Raw genomic sequence first — 21,961 nt, 5'->3', positions numbered from 1 at the left:
GCAATCACCATTCTGGTAGCATAATCTCAATTTTAAGATCGTGATAATTTTTTAAGAGAGAAACTTCTGAAAATGTCACCTTCAAGTACAGGTATTTTATAAAGGTCTGCATGTGCAAATGTGCCAACTCCTTGGGCATTCCTTAGTATAATATTATGACTCAATATTTGATCATCCGAGTCCAGGTTTGTTCAGCCAGGCTGACTGATCTATTGACTCTTGCTGCACTGTGGTCTGAATCCTCTAAGTATTGAGCACTACAAAACAGTGTCTGCTCTGAGCAAGGATGAGCTTAATGGTCCCCTGAGTAAAATCTTCCCAGTGTTACTCCATTATGCTGGAGAGGATTCATCAATTGCTAGATACCTCACAGTTCAAAGGTCAGCACAAAAACACCTGGCAAAGAGAAACCACTTAAAAAAAAAAAAGCATTGTAGATTCTTAGCCAAAAGAAATTCATTTAGTTATCACCTTAGGAACTGGATATGTTCAGGGATATTTGCATTACCAGGCAAATTAAATGAAGCTGGATACAATACCCATGGATGCATGAAGATGCATTACACAATTAAATTGTACAGTGTTTCTCTGTGCTATAGAAAGAAACATTACCCAGCAAAGCCAAAGAGGTGGGGAGGGAGAAGAAAGATCATTTAAAAATATACTAGTACAAAAAGTCTATTACACGATATTTTTATAACGACTGTTATAAGCACTAAATATTGCTATTGATTATACCATGACAAAAACCGAATCTATTCCATAAATGGACGGTTGGTTCAATAATAGAAAATTTCTTTTAACTCACTGTTACGGAAAAGTATAATCCTCTTACTAAAAACAAAAATTCCAATAGAAATCATATTTTATAAAAATATCTGTTAGCAAACAAGCTCAAAAAAGGGGGAAATATAACAGAATATAATATTTTTTGGTGGAATGCTAAAATAATTCTCTTAAAATCAAAAGCAATACAAGAACATGTGTTGTCACCACTTTCAGTCAACATTATATTAGAGGTCCTTGCCTGTGTAGCAGGGGGACAAAAAGAAAAGTACAGGAGTTGCAAAGGAAGAAGCTAAAATCTACTTTTAAAAACTGTTTTCACAGCAAATCCAAAGAAATAGAGGCAATTTATTACAATACAGTTTACCAAGATTGCCAAATCAATCTATAAAATTTAATTGCATTGTAGTTTACCAATGAAAAACAGAAAATGCAATTCCAAAATGTTTTAAATTTTTTTATTTTGTTGTCATATATTTATTTTTATTTGAGCTGCAAAGAGACACAAAGGGGGAGAGAGGAAGAGGGAGTCAGATGGATCTTCCATCCATTGGTTTACTGCCCTAAGGCTCACAACAGCTGGGGCTGGGCCAGGTGGAAGCCAGGATCCTGGAATTTAATCCAGGTGTCTCCCATGGGTACCTAAATACTTGAGGTAGCACCTGCTGCCTTAAGGGGCACTAGCAGGACTCTGGAATTGGAAGTGGAGCCCACACTGGAACCCAGGAACTCCAGTACAGAACACAGGCATCCCAAGTGGCATTTTAATTACTTCACCAAATGCCTGCCCCCAAAATACTGTTTTGTTGTCAAAGATTTTATTTATTTGAAAGGCAGAGTTACAGACAGAGGGAGAGACAGAGAGAAAGGTCTCCCATCCGCTGGCTCACTCTCCAAATGGCTGCAACGGCAGCGAGACCAAGCTGAAGCCAGGAGCCCCCTCCAGGTCTCCCATGTGGGTGCAGGGGCCCAAGCACTTGGGCCATTTCCCACTGCTTTCCCAGGCCACAAGCAGAGAGCTGGATCAGAAGAGGAGCAGCTGGGACATGAACTGGTGTCCACATGGGATGCAGGCACCGCAGGTAGAGGTCCAGCCCACTACGCCACAGTGCCAGACCCATTACTGTTTTAATAATAACAAAAATAAGGTGTCTGGGAATAAGTCTAGCAATATTTTATGATGAAATTATAAAACTACTGAAACACATTTTAAAATTGTGAAGTAAAGGGAAATACAAATCACATTCAGGGATAAAATAAGAAGTTTCTATATTCATAAAGGTGTCAATTATGCATAAATTAACCCACAGTTTTAATACAATTCCAATTAAAGCTACATTAAAATAAATGTACCCATAAATTATCTTACATTATGAAAGTAAAAACTATATTCTTAGAATTTTCATTTTTAAAAGAAAAATATCTTTGCATTCTAGCTTTTGAAATGAGTAATTTTGTTTTATTTTGAAATAAAAATTGGGATGAGCCTGACAGTTGAAATGCCCACATCCCATATTGGAGTGGCTGGGTTCAATACTCACCTCTGGCTCCTGACTCCAGAGTCCTGCTAATGCAGACCCTGGGAGGCAGCAGTGATAGTTCAAGGAACTGAGTTTGTGCTAGCCATGTGGGAGACCTGGATTGACTTTTCAGCTCATGGCTTAAACCCAGCCCAGTTCTAGACATTAGGGGCATTTGAGGAGTGAATCAGCAGAGGACAGATCTCCCTACCTCTCAAATAAATGTAAAAGATGAAATATCTTAACAAAAGAAATAAAATTGATACATTTCTGTCCTATTTAATTTAAAAGCCAGATTGAACATTTGAACATGGAAGTTCTGATGCTCCTGAACTGAATCCCACTCTAAGATCTCTTTACTTCAACCACTGTCACCAGATTTACAGGAACAAAGATTCAGCCTGACACATGCCCAACACATTGCTGCAGGTAATGAGATAGCAAAACCAGGACTTTCAACAGTAACAAGATATTCTAAAGAAACAAACCAAAAAATGACAAAAATGTACCAAAGTTGAGGGGTGATACAACATGGAACATCTGCTTCTCTTATAATGTTCCAAGCTCTCTAATAATACACTTTTGTCCAAGAAAAGAGGAGATCTATTTGAAGCCAAAATCTTTCAATGCATTAAGAAATTCCCATTAGTGCAGAAAAACATTATGTATTTTAAGCTCTTGGCAATTCAAGTGGTTGTTTGTAGAGTAGGAAAAGATACACTAATTTCCCATGGGGTCTTTATGCAGAGACAGGGGAGCCCCATTTTGTTTCATTTAAGGAGACTACTGAAGTATTTCACATGACTGCTATGCCCTCAAGACAAGGATAAAAGCTAATGGAGGTGCTATTTGGGACTTTGGTACAAAGATATCAATGGTAATTAAAAAAAGGTATAATATGGATTAATGTTACCAATCTCAGTAACTAGTATTCTTCAAAGGTACAAAAGCTTATGGAAAAACAATTTTTTATGTAAAATGAAAATGGCTTACTTTTTCTTCTAAACATAAAACTAGAGTCTCCTTATGGTAAAAACACAAGAAATACAAAAAAGCATGAACAAGAAAATAAAAATGGCTTTTAAACCCACTAGACTCAGGGAGAACCATTGGTAACTTGGTTTGTCATTCACAACCTTTAAAAAAATCACACACACATAAATATGCACACACACAGAGGTATACATTTATACTATCTGTACTATTTTAAAATTTGGATATTACAAGCTTCATTTTTAATCTTTTTTTTTTTTTGGTTAAACACTGTATCATCGGTATGTTTCCAGGTCTAAAAATTAATGAAATTTTAATTACTTTCATAATATTTTTGCATACTGTGATTATAAAGAGAATTGAAAATGAATCTTGATGTGAATGGAAGGGGAGAGGGAGTGGGAAAGAGGAGGGTTGCGGGTGGGAGGGAAGTTATGGGAGGGGGGAAGCCATTGTAATCCATAAGCTGTACTTTGGAAATTTATATTCATTAAATAAAAGTTTAATAAATGAAAAAAAAAAGATTTTCTCTTTGTAAAACTCAGCCAGGAAAAAAAAAAAAACCTTTCCCACTCAAATATTTGATAAATACTGTTACAGATGAAATTCTCAGGGCCGGCAGGGTTGCATGTTGGGTAAAGCCCTCGCCTGCAGTGCCAGCATCCCATATGGGCACCGGTTCAAGTTCCATCTGCTCCACTTCCGATCCAGCTCTCTGCTATGGCCTGGGAAAGCAGAAGCAGCTCCTGGGAAAGCAGTAGAGGAAGCTCCTGGCTCCTGCCTCCTGGCTTCAGATAGGCACAGCTCTGGCCATTGCAGCCAACTGGGGAGTGAACCAGTGGATGGAAGACCTCCCTCTCTCTCCCTCTCTCTCTCCCTCTCCCTCTCCTTCTCCCTCTCCCTCTCTCCCTCTCTCCCTCTCCTTCTCTCTCTGTGTAACTCTAACTTTCAAACAAATAAATAAATCTTAAAAAAAAGAAATTCTCCCCTGCACCCCATGGGAGACCAGGAGAAGCACCTGGCTCCTGCCATCGGATCAGCGCGCCAGCCGTGGCGGCCATTGGAGGGTGAACCAACGGCAAAAGGAAGACCTTTCTCTCTGTCTCTCTCTCTCTCTCACTGTCCACTCTGCCTGTCAAAAAAAAATTTTTTTTTAAAAAAATTCTCTGTATGAGAAGACTGTGAATCTAATGATTAAGCATCTGTGAGTTCTGTCACCTGGGTTGGTGTTGTTGACCTAGGAACCAGGAAAAGCAATCATTAAAGCTGAGTTTGTCGGCTGGCGCCATGGCTTAACAGACTAATCCTCCACCTTGCAGTGCTGGCACACCGGGTTCTAGTCCCGGTTGGGGTGCCGGATTCTATCCCAGTTGCCCATCTTCCAGGCCAGCTCTCTGCTATGGCCTGGGAAGGCAGTGGAGGATGGCCCAAGTGCTTGGGCCCTGCACCCGCATGGGAGACCAGGAGAAGCACCTGGCTCCTGGCTTCGGATCAGCGTGATGAGCCGGCCACAGCGGCCATTGGAGGGTGAACCAACGGCAAAAAGGAAGACCTTTCTCTCTCTGTCTCTCTCTCACTATCCACTCTGCCTTTCAAAAAAAAAAGCTGAGTTTGTGCCCATCCATTCCACTTTCCTGCCATAGCTCCAGCTCTTGCCATTTGGAATACTGTTTAAATGAAAAGGGGTTTGACTGATCTGTATATAAAGAGAATTGAAAATGAATCTTGATGTGAATGGAAGGGAAGAGGGAGCGGGAAAGGGGAGGGTTGCGGGTGGGAGGGAAGTTATGGGAGGGGGGAAGCCAATGTAATTCATAAGCTGTACTTTGGAAATTTATATTCATTAAATAAAAGTTTTTAATAAAAAAAAGAAAAGGGGTTTGGCTTTACTTTTTATGCTATCAGAAGAGAATTAGCTTTCCTATAATTTTAAATTAAAAATTGATCAACTATTTTCAATGAACTTACCCATGAGCAAAACAAGCCTCAAAAATTGTATCATGGGGGCCAGTGCTGTGGTGTAGTGGGTTAAAGCCCCAACCTGCAGCACCAGCATCCTATATGGGTGCCGGTTCAAGACCCGGCTGCTCCACTTCCAATCCAGCTCTCTGCTACGGCCTGGGAAAGCAGTAGAAGATGGCCCAACTCCTTGGGCCCCTGCATCCACATGGAAGAAGCTCCTGGCTTGGATCAGCTCAGCTCTGACCATTGCAGTCATTTGGGGAGTGAACCAGCAGAATGGAAGACTTCTCTCTCTCTAGCTCTACTTCTCACTGTAACTGTCTTTCAAATAAATAAAACAAATCTTTAAAAAAATTGTATCATGGAGTAGGCATTTGGCCTAGTGGTTAAGACACCAGTTATGATGCTTCCGTACCACAATAGAGTATCCAGGTTCAATTCTCAGCTCTAGCTCCTGACTCCAGCTTCCTACTAATGCAAACCCTGCGAGACAACAGATGATGGTTCAAGTAATTGGGTGCCTGCCACCTGCTGGGAGACCTGGATTGAGTTCCTGTGCCCAGTAGAACCACAACTATAGCAGGCATCTAGGGGAGTGAACCAGCAGGAAAGAACAATCTATTTGTCTCTCTATCTCATCTGTATTTCTGTAGCTCTTTCTGCCTCACAATTAAATAAAGACAATTTTAAAATTATATCTTACACTACATACTCTCCTGGTGTTATTTCATTTTAATTTACACTGTTTCTGCTAATACCTTGCAGCAGGAATGAAACTTGAGTGAAAAAGCAGAAGGGCCTATAGATTTCAATGACTCTTTTTTTTTTTTTTTTTTTTTTTTTTTTTTTAAGATTTATTTGAAAGTCAGGAGCTTCTTCAGGTTCTCGCATGTGGGTGCAGGGGCCCAACAGCTGACTAGGAGCCTGGAACTCCATCTAGGTCTTCCACATTGGTGGCAGAGGCCCAAGTATTTCAGCCACATTCTATTACTTTCCTAGGCACATTAGCAGGAAACTGGATTAGAAGTAGAGCCACTGGAACTCAAACAGGAACTTCAATGAGATGCTGGTGTTTCGAGTGGCAGCTTAACCTGCTGAGCCACAACACTGGGTCCCCATAACTATAGCAAACTATCAATATCAGGAATACCATAATGACACTGCATGCAAGATATAAAAGTAGGGGTGGGCATTTAGCTGAACAGTTAAGATGCTGGTTAACTCTTTGCTAATATGCCTGGAAAAGCAGTGGAGGATGGCCCAAGTGCTTGGGCCCCTGCACCAATGTGGGAGACCTGGAAGAAGCTCCTGGCTCCCAGCTTTGGACCTGCCCAGCCCAAGCTGTTGTAGCCATTTGGGAGTGAACTCGCAGATGGAAGATCTCTCTCCCTCTCTCTCTTTGTAACTCTGCCTTTCAAGTAAATAAATAAAGCTTAAAAAAAAAAGTTGTTGGTTAAGATGTCTGTGCTCCATATCGTAATACCTAGGCTCAATACTCTGATCTAGCGTCTGATTCTGGCTTCCTCCCCATGTAGACCCTGGGAGCAGGGGTGATGGCTCAAGTAATTGGATTCCAGCCACCCACATAGGAGACCTGGATTGAGTTTCCAGTTCCTGGCTTCAGTGGTGCAGTCAGAGCCATTGCAGACACCAGAGAGTGAGCCAGCACATAGGAGTGTGCTTGCACCTCTCTCCCCTTCCCCCATCTTAAAAAATTTTAAAATTAAGAAAAATACAAAACTATTCCATTATCATAAACATCTCCCTTATATTACCCCCCTTAGAGTCAACTCCTCCCCAGTCTTAACTCCTGGCAATTATTGATGTGCTTGCCATCTTTATAATTTTGTTATTTCAAGACAGATGTATAAATTGAATCATACTGTATATGATCTTTGGAGATTTTTTTTTGTTATTGTTTTTTACCCAGCCTAATGCTCTTGAGAACACTCCAAGTCAGGTGTAACATTCTGTCTTATTACTGTGTAGATCTCATGCTATGAATGTATCATGTTTATTTAACTATTCATCTAATGAGAAATATTTTGGTTGTTTCCACTTGCAGGCTACTACAAACAAAGCAGCTATGAACACTTGCACAGATTTTTATGTGAATATGGTTTTATACCTTTGGAAGAAATGCCAAGGAGTGCAACTGTGGATTGCATATAAATGTATGTTTAGGGGCGGACGTTTGGCCTGCTGGCTAAAACACTGGTTAAGATGACTGCATCCCATATCAGAGTGCCTGGGTTCAGAACCTGGCTTCTGACTTCAGCTTCCTGCTCATGCAGACTCTGGGAGGCAGAGATCATGGTGAAATACTTGGGTCCCTGCCACACATGTGAGAGTCTTGGATTGAGTTTGCAGCTGCTAGCTTCAGCCTGACTCAACCCCGGATGTTGCAAGCATTTGAAGTGAACAAGCAGATGGAGCTCCATATGTATCACTGTCTCTCTCTCTTTCTGACCCCCTACCTCTCAATAAAAAATGAATAAGAAAAAAATGATTAATACTAACTTTGTTCTTATTAAAGAAGCAGAAAATATAAAGTATTTAAATATAAAGTATAATTGTTCAGACCTGGTAAATGCCACTCTTAGGATCATTGGTTACTATCCTCACCCTGTCTTTTATGACCTTGTCTAAATATGATCAGAGTCGGGGAACTTGGAAGGCTTCCATAGCCTTGGCAACTCATGACGACAGCCTAGGGTGGTTACTGGCGCCATAAACTAGAGTGTCAATTTGTTGGGTCAACAACAGGAGCCACTGTGCGCTTGCTCCTGATGTGGGATCTCTGTCCTTAATGTACTGTACATTTTGATTTAATGCTATAACTAGTACTCAAACAGTATGTTTCACTTTGTGTTTCTATGTGGGTGCAAACTGTTGAAATCTTTACTTAATGTATACTAAATTGATCTTCTGTATATAAAGAGAATTGAAAATGAATCTTAATGTGAATGGAAGGGGAGAGGGAGCGGGAGAGGGGAGGGTTGCGGGTGGGAGGGAAATTATGGGAAGGGGAAGCCATTGTAATCCATAAGCTGTATACTGGAAATTTATATTCATTAAATAAAAGTTAAAAAAAAAAAAGAAGCAGAAAATGAAAGAGAGAGAAAGAGACAGAGAGGGAGACAGAGACACAGAGCAAATTCCCATCTGCTGATTTTTCTCAAATCCCCACAATATCCGGGCTGGGCTGGACTGAACCTGGGAGTCAGGAATGCAGTCTCGTTCTCCATGTGAGTGGCAAGAACCTAATTACTTAACCATCACCTGCTGCCTCCCAGGGTCTGCATCCGTAGGTAGCTGGAATTAGGAGCCACAGACGGGACTCAAACCCAGCTCCTCTGATATAGAAAGCATCTTAACCAAAGTCAGCTGCTCACTTCATGATAGCTTTTAAGTATTAAATAAATATATTTCTCTTTCCAAAAGTAACACTTTTCTATCATTTATTATTTACCTGATGAGACACCTGGAACTGGGGTCAGTGAAGTTAGAAGGAAATAAAACACTGATTACCAAACAAGTCATCCTCAGTGTTTATAATGCATGGGTACCACAGCCTATGCAGGTATATCTGCCTACACTGGGAAGTCCTATTTCTACTCCCTAAATGCTACAGGAGTCATAAACAGGAAGGGATTAGGGCTAGGTCATTAATAACTCAACATGTTGTGAAAATTCAGACAATTCCTTAGAGGAGAAAAATTTTTGGACAATAAAATATGAAATGTGGTGTCACATAGGCTTAGACGGAAGGAAAATCAATGAGCAATGGATATTAGTCCTTCCTTTTTTTATTTTTTTATTTTTGAAAGGCAGAATGGACAGTGAGAGAGAGAGACAGAGAGAAAGGTCTTCCTTTGCTGTTGGTTCACCCTCCAATGGCCACCGCGGCCGGCGTGCTGCGGCCGGTGCACCACGCCGATCCGAAGACAGGAGCCAGGCGCCTCTCCTGGTCTCCCATGGGGTGCAGGGCCCAAGCACTTGGGCCATCCTCCACTGCACTCCCTGGCCACAGCAGAGAGCTGGCCTGGAAGAGGGGCAACCGGGATAGAATCTGGCACCCCGACCGGGACTAGAACCCGGTGTGCTGATGCCGCAAGGCGGAGGATTAGCCTGTTGAGCCATGGCGCCAGCTAGTCCTTCCTTTTCAAAAGTAACTTATTCAGATGTATACTACTGTGGCCAGCACTATGGCACAGCAGGTTAAGCCACTGCCTGCTCTGCCAGCATATTATACAGGCACCGGTTCAAGTCCCACCTGTTTCACTTCTGATCCAGCTCCCTATCAATGCTCCTGGGAAAGCAGTGAAAGATGGCCCAATATTTGGGCCCCTGCTACCTATATGGGTGACCTGGGTAAAGCTCCTGGCTTTGGCCTGGGTTAGGCCTGGCTGTTGTGGCCATCTGAAGAGTGAACCAGCAGATGGTTGATCTACCTCTCTTGCTCTGTCTCTCTCTCTCTGTAACTGCCTTTCAAATAAATAAATCTTAAAAAAAGTTATACTACTGAATAGCTACTGGGGATGGTCATTCCTTTCTAATTGAAGACACTTTGTTTGGTGAGAAGGCAGTCCATAAGCCACCCGTACAGTCATCTAGAAGGAGGGAACTAAGGTTAGGAGGACTCGGGGTGGGGGGGTCTCCAGAATTGTCTGCCACACTCGAAACACCAGCATCTCATTGCAGAGTAACTGAGACTTGTACTGGCACTTGATATAGAATGCTGACGTTGCAAGCAGCAGTTTAACCCACTGAATCACAATACCAGCCCATGGGTGGTACCACCTTAAAGGTGTTTAAAAATCACTACTAATGAAAAAAATGACGATACACTAAGAAGGACATAGCATCCTGCCTGTGGCATTCCTACCAAGATTACAGAACTGGAATAGAATAACAAAGACATCAGGTCCAATCTGAGGGATATTATAAAGGGGCATTCACAGGGCACATGCCAAAATTTGAATAAGGCCAGGGATTACCTAATATTTCTCCATTTGGATAATTGCACTGTGGTTATACACAATGAAGACAAGAGCCAAGAAAGTTTTTTTTACTAGTTTTGCATATTTTTTAAAGCTCGAAATTATTCCACAATCAAGTTTAAATGCAAAAAAGTGTAAGATATTTATTATAATACTGCTGCTCCTGATACATAATAACCCACATGTCCATAAACTATAGAACTGATAAGTTATCATGCATTCATACAAAAATACTACATGAAAAATGAAAACACCATTGTTACACCTCATATGTAATTTCTCTCATGTGATGTTCAACTACGGTCAATCTGTAAAGATAGGAGGAGAAGCAGTCATGACCACAGAGTGAGAACTAGCAGGAACCCAAGGGAGACTTCTGAGTGTCTGTGATTGTCCCATTATCTTTTCCGGGGCAGCAGTTACAAGGATATAGACAAGCCACAAACCTACCAAGTTGAACATTTAAGATCTGTGGACTTACCTATCTGAAAGTTGTATACTTAAGAAATAAAAATAAAGCCAGCAATAGAACTAACTGTTGACAATGGGCCTGCAGGCTTGGGCTGTGGGGAGCAGTGACTGAGAGACATTTCCCAGCAGACAACTTGGCAGTAGGTTTGGAGTGCAAGTGAGGAGCTGTGAAACAAGCCTGCTGATATCTGGGCTCAAGTGGACACACACAGACAGCATCAAAACAACCTAACTACTTATATTAGGAAATCAATAAAAATGATAATTATGCAACCATCAAAATCATCTAATTAAAAAATGATGAAGGATGAAATGTTCATGAAATGAGTGAAAAAAAGCTAACTCCAATATTGTACATACATAGCATGTTCCTAATTTAAATATTCTATATGGTGTGCCAAAAGAACCACACTATGTAAACTGTTCATAATATTTTTCTCTAGGGGACAAATTTTTGGCTTTCTTCTTTACACTTTCTGGTGTCTTAAACTATTTCTTTTCCTTTTTCTTTTTTTTTGAGAAAAGCCAGCATAAAGCACTTTATTGCAATAATAAAACTCGAAACTCATGTGGTGCTGGAGCGAAGTAGGGACAGCAACAGTTTCTCTCACCAAATCACTACACAGGAGAGCAGAGGGGTGTGAAGGGGCCGGGAGGCAGAGCCAGGAAACGCCGAGATCAGCGGAGACAGCCAAGCATCAAACACCAGGAGATGCTGAAGCTGCGATGACCAGCATCACTTTCAAGAGAACACTCAAGGATGTGTCATGATGGCCGGGCTTTCGCTGGGTGATGGTCTACAAACAGCACCTTCCATTTAAACTTTCAATTAAAAGTTTCTTAAAATTTAGGAAGTGTTGGGAGTCTTGGATAGTTAGGAGATTATAAAAGTTCTGAAAATCCACTAGAAAAAGCACAGGATGGAGGGGAAAAGGAAAAGCCAGGTCACAAAGAAGGCTTCAGTGGTCCCTGCTGGCCCAGGGACAGGTACCTGTAGTGTCCAGCACTGCAGGGAAGTGATCTGGTGTCAGAGGCAGAGGGTTTCGGGGAGGCAAAGGCTCTCCCGTCCCCACTTCAGTCTGGGCAGGGCTGTTACTCTACCCCGAGGACCTCTCAGCCCTCAGCAGCGTCTCACTTCTGCTGTGGCTTTGCAGTGCCGCAGCAAGGCTGTTTAATACATAATAGATACAAATCTCATCCAAAAAATAAAAATAAAATAAAGATTCTTGCAAACCCCATTCCCCAACACCAATTCCTGTTCTAAAGTGAACCCATCACTTGTGCTGTTAACACCTGACCACATCTTCGCTAGAAACCTAGACCCAAGATGGAAACTGAATCTTCACCCCAAAATGAGAACAGAATAAATCGAGTCACTTGAGGTTTATGGCGTATGGTTTAGGTGATCACACATACAAGGGGAAGGAAGAGGAAGTAGGGGTGTGAGAAGCAAAGCTGAGTGACAGAACACATTCAGTCGGGCAGATGTTTGTACAGAGGGCGTAGTGGAACTGCAGGAAAAGCTCCGGATGGATTCATGTGCACGTGTCTGGAGCACCAGACCCTCCATGGCAGATCCAAGAACAGGGAGCTAAGGGAGGAGGCCATTCCTGTCATTCCAGTTTTAGAAGCTCCACATCGAAGACGAGAGTGGCATGTGGTGGGATGATGCCCAGGTGCCCAGTGGCACCATAGGCATAGTCTGGGGAGATGGTCAGTTTGGCTCTCTGACCCACACTCATCTGGGCAACCCCTTCTTCCCAGCCTCAGATCACCTCCTGCTTGTCCAGCATAAACTTAAAGGGCTTGTTCCTGTCGTCTTAGACTATTTCTTTCTTTCTTTTTTTTTTTTTTAATTTTTGACAGGCAGAGTGGACAGTGAGAGAGAGACAGAGAGAAAGGTCTTCCTTTTCCGTTGGTTCACCCTCCAATGGCCGCCGCGGTTGGCGTGCTGCAGCCGGCGCACCGCGCTGATCCAATGGCAGGAGCCAGGTGCTTCTCCTGGTCTCCCATGGGGTGCAGGGCCCAAGCACTTGGGCCATCCTCCACTGCACTCCCTGGCCACAGCAGAGAGCTGGCCTGGAAGAGGGGCAACCAGGACAGGATCGGTGCCCCGACTGGGACTAGAACCCGGTGTGCCGGCGCCGCAAGGTGGAGGATTAGCCTAGTGAGCCTCGGCGCCGGCCTCTATTTCTGACATAAACATGTATTACCTTAACAGTTGAAAATTATCAAAATTAATTTTAAAAATTGCTATCTCAAACGACCAAAATTCACAGAGGAGAATTACCAACTTCTAATAACTTCCTTGCATTTGTCACATGCATGGCAAAATCTTTTATGTTCCACGCAATGGGCACCTTTTTAGTCATCTTTCAAGAGAGTTTTTTTAATTTTCACAAAAAGGATTTACATAAACCCTTTCTTTACCAGTAAGCCCTGGCTTTTCAGCTTCCAACATTTTATCTTTAGGAGCCTTCTCATCCTCCATCCTCCCTTGTCTTTTCTATCCCCAAGAATCCCCACTTTGATGGCTGTTTCCCATAAAACTCTATGGAAAAATTTTTGCCACCGGGAAAAATCAAAACACACCAGGAAACTACAGAGAGGGCATTTCTCTTGAAGATGTGCTCAGCAAATGACTACATTAACAAGAGCAATAAAGAACCTGTGTTTTTGTTTTCTACTCAACACAGAGTGGTCAAACTGGGAGTGGTGTTTGTGGGAGGGGGTATGATTCAAAATGCACCAAGAAAACATTATGCCCTTTCCCAAGATTTCTGAACTTCCCTGCCCCCCCCCCCCCCGAAAACCTTAGTGGTTATCTCCTCCCTTCTCATCTACCGTGACCCAACCCTAAGGACTTTTTTTTCTTTGCTTTTAAAAGACTTTGTTGATTAGTCCATATTGTGTTTGAATAAGAGTGAAGGTGCAAAAATGTGAATGATAGTGTTGACTGGATTTTCTAATATTTCATTTTCTCCATGTGTGGAATATATCTCACCAGGCAAGAGTGGATGCCCCAAATTTTAGCATTTTCATAGATTGCTAACATAGATAGGAGCACTGGAAATGTGCTGCCTAGAAACCATGCCAATGTTTTATCTCCCTCCCCCCAAAATCATGTGCTAAATGAAATGCAAGAATGTCTATGCTTAAGACATAATTCTTATCAGGATAACAGAGGATTTAATCATTAACCAAAACTATAACAACAGGAGTGAAAGTGTATTTTTTAAAAATGTAGAAGTCTTGCTAGCTTAATTATAAATCAAAAAAGTTAAAACTAGGCTAGTCTTAGTGTCAATGGCAATCTTAACATATAATAATGTAATCACCATTTTAAATTTGACAGCTGCTTCACTATCAGTCCACGTTTTAGCAATACCTACATAACCTTCACAGTGTCCAACAGAAGACAGCAAGGCAATTAAACAGTTATTCATTAATCAAAAACCCTTTACGAGTTTCCTGGATAAAAAGGAGGAAGCTAATACTGAAAAAAATCATGAAGCTAAAAGAAGACAAGTGAAGTGTTGAGGGAAAAACCATCCCTCCTGGCTTGTGAAAGGAGAGACGAGATGATCACATTTCTGCCAGGTAGAGAAAGGGTGAATTGGACACACTCTTCATGGTTCCATCCAACAGGCAGTGTTAAGCACCTGTCATAAGCCAAGCACATGTTAGGTCCTGAGGCTACACAGGAAGATAGGAGGGACCTAAATCATACTCTCTATTACTCTTCCCCAACACCCAACACTGTGAACTGAAGAAAAGTGATGGAAATCATGATCTTGTTGCAATTATGTGCAAATCCTTCAAAGTAGTAGAGACCAGCACATTCTGTTGGTCATGGAGAGACTCTCATAGTTTCCAGTGAGAGAGGCTGTCATATGACCCTCAATGAAGAAACAGTGCCAGCAGCTACACAACCAATCACACAGCCAATTCCCTTTCCTGAGGTCCCCTCTGAGCCATTCTATCCTGAAACACAACCACCCTTCTAGTAGCTCACACCCAGAAATAGTGTCTACCATACTCAAGTCTCAGTTTCCTTCTCCAGTCAGAATTTCTCCTGCTTTTACAATTGCTGCAGTTCAAACTATCCTACTAATCTCGAGCTTCTGTGTTCCTATAGCTTTCTGTGTCTCAGGCTTCTGTTTGCAGTCCCCTCCTTTTCCCTGAGGTTTACCAGCACAGTACCATTTGTATCTGTGTGTCTGGATCTTGCATCTACACACTGTAAGGGTACAGTCAGATTGTTTCTGCTGCTCACTATCCAACACACAGATCCCCACTAGATGAAGGTTCCATGCCAGGCCATTTCATAAGATGCTGCCCAGACTACACAAGGCTGCCTTGACCCAAGTTCTGATCTCTGATTCAGTTAGCTTGTAGCCATAAGGGAGGTCTCATGATTCAAAATATGGCAATCTATGGATTAAGAAGCCACTTATGGTTTCTTTCCTCTTTAGACAGATATTTTCATGTTAGGCCTGTATCTACTTTTTTTTTTTTTTAAGGCTTTGTCACAGTCTTCTTCAACAGCCCCTATGCACAGAGACACACAAAGACCCCTCTTTCCTTATCACTCCCCATTGCCAATTCTGACTTGGCATACGGGATGAAACTGGTTTGCCACGCCTGTCTATAGGATGCAGCACAAATGTATCAGAAAGCCACTGGACTCCAGCCCAAAATGTCACCCAGTTTTATCATAAGCAGTTCTTTATGCAACCTGGGCGGGCAGTCTGCATTTGTCCTTCCAAGTCCACTCTCCACCTTTCTCCAGGGAGACTGACTTCTAGGGTCCTGCATCAGCCAGGTTCCCAACCTCCCTGGTTTCCAAGGGTATTTGTTCAAAGTGGGGCACTGGCAGGATGTGAGCGAGGACAAATGGAGAATGTGTCTGAGATATGCCCTCCATAAACCTCTTGTATCCCTAACCCCTACCAATGGGGTTGGCCATGGTTGCCTTTCTCTGCAAATGGCCTTAGCTCTGTCAGAGGCCACTTCTGTCAGCTATGCTATAACTGTGTCTTAGGAACTAAATCTTATTTTTCTTTATACCTCTAAGGCTGAGCATTGTACCAGAATCAGAGTAGCTGATCAACCAATGTTGGTTAGAAATGAAGGAAGAAAGAAAAGATGAGATACAAGTAGGAATAATCTATTTTCTCCAAGGATTAAAGAAAAGGAGGAACCTTGCTTTCAGATTTGTTTATTCTACTACAACCTTCCCGAAGGGCAACTAGGTTATGTCTATTAGAATTCATAATATTTACATAATTCCTAATCCAGCAATTCTGTGTCTGGAAATATAAATTAGAAGATAATCAAAGATACGTGGAAAGATACTGGCATCATGATTTTTTAAATTTATTTATTTTTATGTGAAAAACAAAGCAACAGAGAGACAGATAAATAGAAAGAGATTTTCCATCCGCCCACAACAGCTAAGTCTGAGCCAGGCTGAAGCCAAGAGCCCAGAGCTCCATCTGCACCTCCCATGCAGGTGGCAGGGACCCAACTATTTGAGCAATTACCTGCTGTCTCCCAGGGTACATCAGCAGGAAGCTGGATTGGAAGCAGAGTAGTCAGGACTCCAATTGGCACTCCAATAAGAGATGAGGGCATCTCAAGCAGCAACTTAACCTGCTGTGCTACAATGTCTATCTGAGATGCTATTATTTTTAATGTAAAAATTGAGAATAGGGCTGGCATTGCAGCATGGTGAATAAAACTGCAGCCTGGGACACCAGCATCCCACATAGGTGGCAGTTCAAGTCCTGGCTGCTCCATTCACAATCCAACTCCCTGCTAATGTGCTTGGGAAAGCATCAGAGGACAGCCCAAGTGCTTGGGCCCCTGTACTCACATGGGAGATTGGGAAGTAGCTCCTGGCTCCTGGCTCTGACCTGGCTCAACTCTGGCTGTTGCAGCCATTTGAGGAGTGAATCAGTGAATGGAAGACCTCTGTCTCTTCCTCTTTCTCACTAACTCCACCTTTCAAATAAGTAAAATAAATTTTAAAAATTTAGAAGGCCCATCAACAGGCCTTTAACATTTTATACGGATATGCTATGTAGTGACGTGCAGCCATTAGAAGTCAGGCTGAACATTTACTGAATGATTATCTTTGGCCATGGTATAATGGACATGGACTTAATTTTTTCTTTGTGTGTGTGTGTTTTTTTTTTTTTTTTTTTGACAGGCAGAGTGGACAGTGAGAGAGAGACAGACAGAAAGGTCTTCCTTTTGCCGTTGATTCACCCTCCAATGGCCGCCGCGGTAGGCGCGCTGCGGCCGGCGCACCACGCTGATCCGATGGCAGGAGCCAGGTGCTAATCCTGGTCTCCCATGGGGTGCAGGGCCCAAGTACTTGGGCCATCCTCCACTGCACTCCCTGGCCACAGCAGAGAGCTGGCTTGGAAGAGGAGCAACCGGGACAGAATCCGGTGCCCCGACCGGGACTAGAACCCGGTGTGCTGGCGCCGCAAGGCGGAGGATTAGCCTAGTGAGCCGCGGCGCCGGCTTCTTTGTGTTTTTCTAAATTTTCTCCTCTGAACAATAGCGCTATCTATAGAAAAAAAATGGCCAAAGTGGCTCATATTGCCACTTCAAGCCTTGATATCCTACTAAAGACAATCAGAGCCTGAAGTCTGACCTGGTGGTTGGTTTAGTTATGATGAAGCTAAAACGTCACAGCGAACGTGACCACTGCCTTTAGCCATCACCTCCCTCATCACTAGGAGTGGTGCCTCACTTATGTCTCCATCTCCTCTGGGCCCTACTTCGGACCTGGGCTCCTCCAGAGGACTAGAATGCACAGCCACAGTTGGAAAGACATGCTTCAGAGCCTGTTGCAGATGGGACAATTGAGGCTCAGAGAAGTCCAAAAGACACAGAGGCAGACCTAGCGCAGGTCTCCTGACTTTCAGCATATATTCTTTACACTTTTAGTCAGTCACAACAAAATCAAGGGTAGAATTTTGTAGATTAACAGACTAAGGGGAAGCCAGATATTTCAAGAGGGAAATGAGGAGTACAAAGACTTCTAAAAACAACCTAGCTCTGATCTCCTTCCCAACCTAACCTGAGAAGTATCTCTGAGCTGTTTTCACAAAGCACTTATTGCGCAGATTGATATCAGGAAAGATGATCTGTAGCCTAATGTAATGATAGGGAGTGGCACTGCAAGATCTAAACCCAACTATATTGGGTAAGCAAAGATTTTAGAAATCAAGACTCCATTGTGTCCAAGGTTGGCTTTATTACAGAACAAATAAACACAGTTCTGACAGGACCTCTGCCTTCCTAGCTCTGTCCTAGGGTCCCTGTGCCTTGCTCAGGGCAATCTCAAGGCCATTGCCAAGAAGGCCCTCCTTATGGTAACCCTTGCAAAATGAAAGCCATACCTCCTTTTTCTGTTCCATCTCCAACATGGCCCAGCCTGCACTGAAACCTCACAGCTCTGTGAGTCAGACCCTGAACTTCTCCCTGCAAGCTGCAGAGTGAAGTTTAGAGTTGGGAGTCCAAAGCCCTGGCTTCCCCTGACTGTAGAGAGAGCTGAAAAGTCCTCAGCTAATGACTTAACCCTTCAGGATTCAGATCTTCTGGGAAATTCATGTCTACTGGGCAATCTCTAAGGCCCAATCCAACTTATTCAATGACAGGTTTGTGTGAGCCCAGCCCAGCCCTAGTTAGTAAAAGATGTAGTTAATCTTTAAACTTACTGCATGTAGTATAGAATTTATAGAGAAGCTCTCAATCATTTCCACACTTATACAGTTTCAAGGACTATAATACATAGAAAAAGTTGTGGAAAGTACATTAGATTCACTGAGACCTAAAATCACTCAAATGGAAGAAACAATTTCTCTATTTGAATATTCTTAAATCAATGTTCTAGGGCTGACTTCTAGACTACTAAACTAGGTGGGAAAAAATCATTTGATATTTTATTTTCAATATTTATTATTTACTTTTTAAAAGCCTACTGATTTTTAATTGCAAATTTCATTCATGGATTCACAAAACTCAGTAGGAAGCAGAACAGATAAGTTTCTGCCATTCTTAGAGTTTACCACCCACTGGAGGAGGCTGGTAGTAACCAGATACTCACGCCAGGGTATATTTACACAATGCAATAAATGCTGGAAGGAAAAAACACAGGAAGCAGAGCCTATCACAGGTGGAGCTAGCCTGGATAACAGCGGAGGCTCGTCCAGAGGAAATGACCTTTGAAAATTGAAGGCTGGGAGGAGGGTATTTAGAGAAAGGACAGGCAGCTGGGATGGGCCCTAACGTCCCATCAATTTTTGGGAATCATGTATGCAACCACTTTCTTTTGAGAATGCCACATGTGTTTGCGCCGGCATCCCATATGAGCACTGGTTCGAGTCCTGGCTGCTCCTCTGTCAATCCAGCTCTCTGCTGTGGCCTGGGAAAGCAGTGGAAGATGGCCCAAGTCCTTGGGCCCCTGCATCCACATGGGAGACCCGGAAGAAGCTCTTGGCTCCTGGTTTCAGATTGGCGCAGCTCTGGCTGTTGCAGCCAATTGGGGAGTGAACCATCGGATGGAAGACCTCCCGCTCTCGCTCGCTCTTGCTCTGCGTAATTCTTTCAAATAAATAAATCTTAAGAAAAGAAACTGACCCACCTTTAAAAACATTGATGTGCCTCTCATGGAGCCAATGCTCTCAAGTCCGTTGTTTCTCCCTACTACACACCAACACAATGATGTCTTGTCTTGGGTTTTTAGCTTTTTCATGATGGACAGTGAGTAAAGTCCTGGGCTGGAGGGGACAGGATGCTTCTGCCATTTGGCACTAGAAGACTCAGGCACCCAGGCAGCAGAAAGACTCCCCAGCAAGAAGCTGCTTGTCTTGTATTTAAAGGGGAACAGGATGCTTCTCCAGAACTTAAAGAATCATTACAATGAGTAATGTCTGAACAGGGTCTTTTTCAGCTTCCTGGATTAGAAAAGCTGGAGAAGGGCTGGCGCCGTGGCTCACTTGGCTGATCCTCCACCTGCAGCACTGGCATCCCATATGGGCGCCGGGTTCTAGTCCTGGCTGCTCCTCTTCCAGTCCAGCTCTCTGCTGTGGCCCGGGAGTGCAGTGGAGGATGGCCCAAGTGCTTGGGCCCTGCACCCGCATGGGAGATCAAGAGGAAGCACCTGGCTCCTGGCTTCGGAGCGGCGCAGCACTGGCTATGCCGGCCATTAGGAGAGTGAACCAACGGAACGAAGACCTTTCTTTCTCTCTCTCTCTCTCTCACTGTCTATAACTCTGCCTGTCAAATAAATTTTAAAAATTTTTTTAAAAAGCTGGAGAAAGAGTACAAGCTTGAGAGGAGCAGAACAGAGTGCATCCCAAGCCTCTGATACCTGCAGGTGCATGTCCTTGTGTTTACAGAAAATGCCACTGCACACTGCAGGCATGGGACTGCTTCCCCCCCCCCCCCCAGCCCCTGCCCAATCCACTCCCTAAGATAAGGCAAGAGGAAAGCAGGGTGGTCCCAAATTCATTTCAAGACTAATTAAATGTCAGGTGGAACAGAGAAGGGAAGATTAAAAGAAAAACACCATAGAGAAAGATTTCTCCGGAATGAAACCTCCTAAATGAATTCTGGAACTCAGTGCTCCTAATAGCCCATGAAGCTTCCGTCACTAGAGCTAAGAATCTACGCACAAACAAATGCCTTCTCCCTATCACCAAAACCTTCTAGGAAGAACAGAATGTGGCTTTTAGAGAGGAATCAGAACAGCTCAGCCGTTGCTTCTGCCTCATTTGCCCAGGGAAAGGGCAGCGCCTGCAGCGCCGCGGGTACCCATGCATCCCCAGCAACCATCTGCAGCCCGGCTGGTCCCTTCTGCCGGGAGTCCCGTGCACTGCGACGACACGCGCTGCTGTCCCCAGAGCCGCAGCGGGTTGTGTAACACAGGGTGAACGGCTCCCGCAACCTGCGCTGAGAACGCACTGGGACCAGGTGGCCAACGCCCCCCACGCCACCCCCAGGCAGCAGGGACCCCGGGATTCGAGAGCGGGGAGGAAAGTGCGGGTGCTCGTCGTCCCGTGGGCGGCCAGAAGAGGGGTCGGTATCCCCAGCAGCAATAGGTAGACCCCACGTTCGGGGCGCAGAGTGGGTGGCGCGGATCGAATGTATGCGGACCAGGGAACCGCGGGTGGGCGAAAACTCCAGAGTGACCGCGGAAATGTCAGAATTTCTCCCCAGAGAAAGCGCCAAGGACCGAGGTTACGTAACTCTTACCTACTTGGTGGAATGCACAGGAGCATGAATTCGACTATGACAGTAAGAAGTCTCCAAGCGGACAGCATTTAGAGGTTCTGGGCACAAAGTCTGAAGAGCCCCGGCGGCCACTCGGCCCCGGCAGCCGTGGCATCCTGGTGGCTGAACCCCCACCGCACTGCCCAGGCACCCCCTCCACGCCCAGCGCCCGGAGCCCGGCAGCCGCCACGGAAGCGCCCTCCCAGCTCGGCGGGCTCCGCGCACGCTCGGGCCCGGGTCCCGCAACTGTGGGGGCCCGCACATCCCCCGGCGTCAGGGCTGCTGCCCCCTCCTGCCTCCCCGGCCAACACCTGCCCGCGGTTACCTGAGGGGCCACGTCTCTCCGCAGCCCGTTGGGCGGCCCCCCGCCGCTCTTGCCGTTGGCCACGGGGAGATGCCCGACCCCGGGGACCCGTGCCGCGCCCTCCGAGGGGCCGGCGCCGCTCTCCCGGGGGCCTTCATCCGGCGCTGGGAAGAGCCCGCAGAGGCGTTGGAAGCGGGCCACGAGCTGGGAATCCTGCAGGCTCCGCAGCAGCTCCGCCATGGTGAGCCCGGGCCGTGCTCCGCTGCACCGCAACCGCTGCACTTTGCCGGGCCGGTGCCCTCGGCTCGGTCCCGCACCCCGGGCGGAGGGCGGGCGGGGCCAGGGGCGCCAGCCAACAGGTGTGCCGCCTGGGTCCTAGCGCCCGCACGGCCAGCGCCGCGCCCAGGTGTCCGCCTCCACCTTGCGCAAGACGCAGCCTCCCCCGCCGCCGCCGCCGCCGCCGCCCCTTCCTTTTCCTCCCTGCGGGCTCTAGCGGCTAGAAGCGTCCGGACTGCCTCCCCTGGACCCTCTCAAAACCCGGTGGAGCAGCGCAGGTGCCTGCGCCGCGCCTCTCTCCGCGTGGCCGCGCCCCCGAGCCTACCCGGTGGGCCCCCGAAAGGAAACGGCCA

At 44.9% G+C, this 21,961-nt stretch overlaps 1 protein-coding gene across 1 annotated transcript in view; it reads right to left on the bottom strand.

Annotated features, from left to right (window-relative positions):
- The window catches only part of SGPP2 (sphingosine-1-phosphate phosphatase 2), a 123,070-nt gene extending 101,498 nt beyond the window's left edge, over window positions 1–21,572 (bottom strand). Inside the window, exon 1 of the mRNA XM_062192810.1 lies at window positions 21,354–21,572. Coding sequence (XP_062048794.1) covers window positions 21,354–21,572 — 219 coding nt within the window. The remainder of the gene's footprint in view (window positions 1–21,353) is intronic.
- Window positions 21,573–21,961: the final 389 nt, after the last annotated feature.

This window comes from Lepus europaeus, chromosome 1, assembly GCF_033115175.1.
Source record: "Lepus europaeus isolate LE1 chromosome 1, mLepTim1.pri, whole genome shotgun sequence".
NCBI classification, from domain to species: domain Eukaryota; kingdom Metazoa; phylum Chordata; class Mammalia; order Lagomorpha; family Leporidae; genus Lepus; species Lepus europaeus.
The sequence above is the reverse complement of the archived record's forward strand: the minus strand, read 5'-3'. Positions and strand labels throughout refer to the sequence as shown.